At 47.1% G+C, this 6,665-nt stretch overlaps 1 protein-coding gene across 1 annotated transcript; it reads left to right on the top strand.

The window, feature by feature from the left end:
• Window positions 1-635: 635 nt before the first annotated feature.
• LOC104466945 (adenosylhomocysteinase B-like) lies at window positions 636-6,385 on the top strand (the record flags this gene model as incomplete). The annotated part of the gene is made up of 4 exons (XM_010080531.1): window positions 636-642; window positions 1,336-1,526; window positions 4,381-4,456; window positions 6,226-6,385. Coding segments are annotated over exons 1-4 (434 nt in total), but the record flags the coding sequence as incomplete, so codon positions are not given.
• Window positions 6,386-6,665: the final 280 nt, after the last annotated feature.

Here is a 6,665-nt window from a genome sequence, read left to right as displayed (position 1 = left end):
CTGAAGATTTTGGCGGGTTTTATTGTAGACCTGAAACTCCACAAAACCCCCTTGATTTTTATAAAGAGTTGTGTGTCCTTTGAAGGCTGAGTTCAAACAGAAGAACCTTGTAAGGCTCAGATTCATAAAGAATTTGTGTTGAAGGCTATGAACCTACAGTACTACAGGCTATATTTTTAAGCAGCCCTGGGGAAGCTACCGGGCCCCTCAGAGGGGTGAGATTCAAGACCTCCTCACTTCATATAGTTGTGTCCATGGTCCTTCTGTTGCCTGGGCTATTTCCAGTCCCCCGTGGGTGTGAAGGCTGTGCGCCAGCCAGCGGGGACGTGGGCGATAGCTTCACTGGCCCTTAGGCTTCATTCTGGAGCGAAATGCAGTTACCTTGTCCGCATTAAATGCGGCGTGTGACTCGGGTCCTGGTGCTCCCAAAGGCTTTCAGTGGCCTGTGTTCACTAGGTGGCTGACGGAGAAGTGTCTGACCATGGTCTCCAGTGAAATGGTAAGCTTCTGAAATCTCTGCAAAAGCTAACTGAGTAAGAGGGACACTTGGTGTTGGCTGATGATGCAGTGTTGCACCTAGGCTGTAGCTGTTTGGCCCTTTTTTTTTTTTTTTTTTTTTAAGGCTGGAGGCAGACATGCATGGTGAGTGTGGTATTTTTTACCCTGAGCTAGCCTGTCAGAATTGTCTTCGGTTCACTTTTTGCTGAACTTTCCTACTACACATCCTTTTTACAAAGGCAGAAATAGAGTGGTAACTAAGGTGGTTATGGTGCCTTGAAGATAATCTTTGTGGATCCAAGGGGGTGGGACCCCTGCAGCTTAGCTCTGGAGAGGGGGAGCTGGGCTGGGCTCAGCTCCTGGTGCACGTGGTGGCACTGGAGCATGCTGTGTGTGTTCGCGTGGGGGGAGGCTATTGCCATACAGGCAGCCTCCCCCACGTACAAATCTTAGTGCTGTGGAAGTAAATCTGTACAGGAAGTGTCAGAGCCTTGGGCAGTGTCTGTAAGGAGGGGTGCTTAGTCTGGGGCTTACTGAATTAATCGCCCTCGGGATGTCTGCACACTAAGATCACAGTTGATTAAGATGCTCTTGCAGGAGCACACTTTTTTCAGAGGGGCTGTTAACGTTTGGTTTAAACTTGTTTGAAAGCCTGTGTACTGTAGTAAAAAAGGAGGGAATAACTGGAATAGGGTCCATTTTTCCCCCAGCTCTGTCTCCCAGCTGTTGCTGGGTGTTCAGTTCAGCTGTTGCAGCCGATGCCTATCCACAAGTGTGTGAACAGATACCAAGGTCTCAGCTATTTAAACTCTGACACCTGTCCTCCTTCTCTTGCAGCTGACATCAGCCTTGCAGACTGGGGTCGCAAGGCCATTGAGATTGCAGAGAATGAGATGCCAGGGCTGATGAAGATGCGGGAGATGTACGCTGCATCAAAGCCGCTGAAAGGTGCACGTATCGCCGGTTGCCTTCATATGACCGTGCAGACGGCTGTTCTCATAGAGACCCTTTTAGCACTGGGAGCTGAGGTAAAGTGTCTCTGAGTTTCTCCTTCAGTGTGCTCTTAGGTAATGCTCCGCCTGGGGCACTGCTTCTGCTTATATAACCACCCTGGGGGATCCTGACAAATGTCTGTGCTTTTTGGAAGAGACTGTGCTGCAATCTCCAGGTGGATGGATTATGTCTTCTCTGCTTAAGCAAAAAGCTTGTCACCTGTACTGCATGCACTTCTGGGGTGTGGTGTGTGTCTTCCCTCTGGACAAGCTGCATCTTCATGAGTGCCCATTTTGGGTTGGGTTGCTGGCTTCAGCAGCTCCATCAGCTGTGTGTACAGCACCCTGAGCAGCGGTGCTGGGAGCTGCTCCCACGCAACTGTGTTGTGCTCGGGCATGCAGTGCTGTTGCTGGTAATGCTGAAGCTCTACCGACTGCCTCCAGCTCAGATTAGCTTGTATTAAGAACCACACCATGCACTGGTAAAGTCTGCAATAACTAATGAAGCTTTCTGAGGGCTCATGCTGGCCCTTGAGCTGTGCAGGAAAACAACAGTGAGGCAGCGTGGTCCAGTGATCGAGGGGTGGGGACCCCACTGGCTTTGAATTTGTACTAGGTACCCTGGTCTGTGTTGAAGACTGAGATACTTATAAGCCATTTGTGTTCTCTGCCTGGCTCGCAGAGTGAAGTCCAGACATCACAGCCGAATGCTCACTGTACAGGGCATGAGGAGAGCCAGGTGTCCGAGCACAATCCGCATAGCTTGCCAGCTGAGCGGGGAGCTGGCTGGAACTTGATGGTGGATTACGTTAAGTATGTACGTGATCTGAAATTCCTTCTTCTGAAGTTTATCTGCCTGAACTCAGGCTGCCCAGAGGTGCCCTAAATGGGATCCCTCCCTGGGAGTGGTTAAGAGTGTCATGCTGATCAGAAGGCAATGGGAGAAGGGGAAGCTCGCTCTCTATAGCAGCTAAGGCATTTCCTCAAAAAGTGGAGGATGTAGGTCTGGACAGTGTGCTGGGTCAGCCTGGGCAGGGTGCATGCTGTTGTGAGGTGTTCTTCAGCCTGTTCAGAGCTGTTCTGTGGCTGCATGAAGGGCAGTGCTGAAGGAGGGCTTTGGTGTGGAGGTAGAGTCCTGGCTTTATTCCACCTGCTCTGTGTTATGACACTCTTGTTCCTCCAAAGGTTTTAAAAGAAAGCAGTAGTCACTGAAATTTGGGAAGGTCCATGCTGCTCCTGTTGGTGGCTGTATCCTGGCGTGGCTGACCTAGGCAGCAGCTGTGTGCTTGCTTCAGCACTGGCAAGCTGCTTTACTGTGCGTGCCACTGCTAATCAGTGTTGTAGGGGATTCAGCCAACTCATTCAGGGAGGTACCTGCAGAGATTTGGTTCCTCTAAATGCAAGTTATAGTTGTGCCTTTAAGATGTGTGCTGTCGTGTTAGCTTCTTCCTTGTTCTGATACCTGCGTGTTAGTTCAGACTTTGCCTTGAGTTTGGCTTCAGCCCTGTTTCGTCTGTTCTGCCAGAACTGTGGTACTTGTGAGGGAGGACTGAAAGGGATGAAAGCATACCCTGTGTAATGTCGATGTAGCTCACTGCAGCATAGTGATCTTGGTATCCCTTTTTTGTCTAGGTTAACAAAGATAGAATAAATAATCTGTGTCTTAGAGTGTAAGTTCTAAAATTGTAATAAAAATGCATCCCCTTCATAACCAGTGATGTAAATACTAGTCTCTGAGTCCATCAGGTATGCCAGTTATTCTAGAGTCTATGCTGTTATCACAAACTGGTGTTACAGATCTGAGGATGCAGAGTTGAAGTGGCCTGTGTCTTGTATCAAGTGCTTGAGGTGCAAACAATACAGAAGTATTCTGTATACTTTGAATTTCATGACACCTCCTGATGTCATCTCTACTGATATGGAAGGAGCTTAGAAAAACCCAGATGAGGAGGTGCGGTGCTTAAGGTCATGAATTCAGTTTTCCTGTGCTCTTTCCAGGTGTGTTTTCACTGGCAGGTGTTGGTTGTGTAGGCTAAGATGAGGCACTTCCTTCTGCAGCCCTTACTTGGAAATGTCTATTCTTGATAAAGCAGGAGGAGTATCTGAAAACAGGCTGAAGGATTATGCCTTATTGCCCGCTCTCCTCAAGGTTTGTTACAAATAAACATGAAAATACCTGCCAGGCAGCCCTGCAGGGAGCAGAGTGAGAAGCGTGCGTGGCTTGGGGATGCGATGGTTTCTGTGCCCTCTGGGGAGCTGCAGTAGGTATGCAGATACTTTTCAGTACAACTCAGCAACATGCCATTGCTTTTCTAGGTGCCTGAGCCTAGTTATGAAATCTGTGAGGGAAATGCTTAGCTCAGCTGGAAAAGCTTCCATGACTGGAGCATGGAGTGGGAGTTGGGTGAGCATAATCTTGGAGAATGCCTGTTCATTGAGCGTAGTGTTTCAGCTGCATTTCTAACTCTTCTGAGTGCTAGCAGCTGTGTTGCTCCATGTCCATATCCCTCAGTGGACATTCACTATCTGGCTGTTCTGGAAATCTGACCTTTATTGACTAAAACTTTCTAAAACCGCCCTACTGTGCACTTCCTGCAGATCTATAGCTGAATGTACTCTCTGGCTGTCTGGCAGAAGCTCTCCTGAGTGAGGACATGGCTGAACACGTGGCACAGCTGAAGCTCCATTACATTTCCCAAAGTGACATTATTTTCCTTGGCCCGGTCAGATACTTAGTTTTCACCTTAAATTTGCAGAGCTACCGGGGAAGGCAGGAAGCTGCACTAATATGCCTTTCTGCCCTTGCTCCTTTTTAAATTCCTGTGTTTGGAAGAGTGTTCCTCATATCTCAGAACTTTGTTCAGCAAATAAAACTTGCGCTGTTTTCCAGGTACAATGGTCAAGCTGCAACATTTTCTCCACTCAGGACCACGCTGCAGCTGCTATTGCAAAAGCTGGTGTCCCTGGTAAGTTTTCCACGTTCTAATTTGTCTCTGATGAGTTGGGACGTACTGCCTGTTCTAGCAAAATCAAACTGTGTACAAATCACGCTCTTATGAACAAGCTGCAGGGTAGAAAGAGGCTGTCAAAAGCAGTGATTGTTACAAAACAGGACATCTGATTTGAGCTGCATTGCATCAGACTGTACATAGTGCTCCTGACAATGGCTGGTGTTAAGCTACGGAAGAGCCTGGCTGTATGTTACCAGATTTAAGCCTGGTCATTAAGGTGAAGGGGCCTGATAATTAAATGGATTGGTGTGTAGGGGTGTGTGTGCTAAATAGGGGTCGGGGAAGGGATGTTAACGGCAGTGTGCCCTGTTAATGGTGACAGGATCAATACTCAAGATATTTTAAGGCTAGAGCTAGGCTAGCTGTGTTGCTGCCTAATGTCCCTGAAGCATTTTGTCAGGATGCTCCTGTTTTGTTATTGTTACCTTGCGATAAAGAGCAATTCCTTTTAGGTCAGTATAGAGAACACATTAGGCTGTCTGCTGTGTTTCTCAGCTTAAGGACATACAGTCCTCGTGGCTCTGTGGTGGGAACTGCATGGCCGGAGCCCAGATGTTGGCAGAGGCTAAATCTGATTTCTGGCAGCCTGCTTCTTTGCTTTGGGAGGTGTCTTTCATTTCTGTTATAATTAGCTATTGCCACAAGGCTTTCCCCAGCTGTGGTCCATTCTAAGGTTAACAGAAGAAAGTCCCTTCACCAGCTCTGTTGGCATTACTAGCTGCAGGCATCACTTCCTCTGCATGTCTCTGGCATGTGGTGTTGAAGGAGCAGCTGGGACTCTACATCTGATGTTAGGATGTCACCTTCCCGACTGCTCTCAACACCCAAAACTCAACTGAAGAGCAGTTTACAGGTGGAGTGCTTGTCTAAGTTTTTGACCTCTGCCCTTGGTATCCTTGTTTTGTAGAACTTGCTCTTTTTGTTACTATTGCAGTTCACACACTGAATTTACAAGACCTTGGAGGAAAGCTGATACTTTGGGTTCAGTATGAGTTACTGATGCACATTTCTTCAGAAGGGGCAGTTGCGTGATTGGCTCTTTGTGGATCAAGAATTAGTTTTCTGTGTAAACAGTGAAAACATGACAATTTAGACAAATGTTGGAGTATGTAAATCATTTGCTTAATATACGTTTGAATGGCTGAGTACCACTGAGGCTTAAGTACAGCATGAAGCCAGTACAAATGCCTGGAAAGGCAAAAATATTGCTAGATACAGCATGCTGCTGGTTGCAGCATGTTGCTGGTGGTAGATGTGCTGATAGAGAAATATGCTCTAATAAAAGCAGACAAGGCACAGCAGCTTGGATTTTAGCGCCTTGTTAGGGAGTGCTGTAGTTGTGTTTTCATTTGTATCAATATATCCAGTGGCTATTTCTAATTCCTGGTAATATAGGGTGTATTTAGGGGAGCAAGTGGGGTGTTGTGGATGTGAATCTGCTTTAGTTTGCTTTGCCTTTTGCCTCTTAACATGGAAGAAGAATACTGTAAGCAGTGAAGTCTCAAATTTTGACCAAGTGGCCTGGAACGGAAGGCAAAGTGCTTTCACTTATGCTCATTCTGAGATTTTTTTTTTTCAATGCAAATGTCTTTTTTCTGGCTTGCAGGCACAGATAATCATCAGTCTGTTGGCTCTGCTACTGAGAGTGGCTAATGAAATCTTTGGCTGCTTTACTACATGCTGAGTAAGAAACTGGCTAATTGTGTGTATTTGTTCCCATGTAGTGTTTGCCTGGAAAGGGGAGACGGATGAGGAATATTTGTGGTGCATTGAGCAGACCCTGTACTTCAAGGATGGACAGCCCCTCAACATGATTTTGGATGATGGTGGAGATCTTACCAACCTAGTTCATACCAAATACCCACAGCTCTTAAAAGGTGACTTGTATTTTTTTTTTGTCAGGCACAGTTCTGCTTGGGAGGCTGTTTAGGCAGTCTGTCTCTGTGGGAGTTCCCCGCTGGTGTAAAAGGGGTGGGGGAAGAGGGAGAGACATGTGCAAACAGGCTATGAATGAGCCTATGAAAATTGCTTACAGTCCAAGACCACAATCTCTTACCTGCAGGAGCTGTTTCCAACTCTGTGGTATGTGAGCTACAGTGACCTGTCCTTCTGGCCATCCTTCACAGGGCCGGTTACCCGAGAACGACCAGTGGTACTACTGACT

This window comes from Pterocles gutturalis, unplaced genomic scaffold (genome assembly GCF_000699245.1).
Source record: "Pterocles gutturalis isolate BGI_N339 unplaced genomic scaffold, ASM69924v1 scaffold21669, whole genome shotgun sequence".
Classification (NCBI taxonomy): Eukaryota; Metazoa; Chordata; class Aves; order Pterocliformes; family Pteroclidae; genus Pterocles; species Pterocles gutturalis.
Note: the sequence above shows the minus strand (reverse complement) of the source record. Positions and strands in the feature narration are given on the sequence as shown.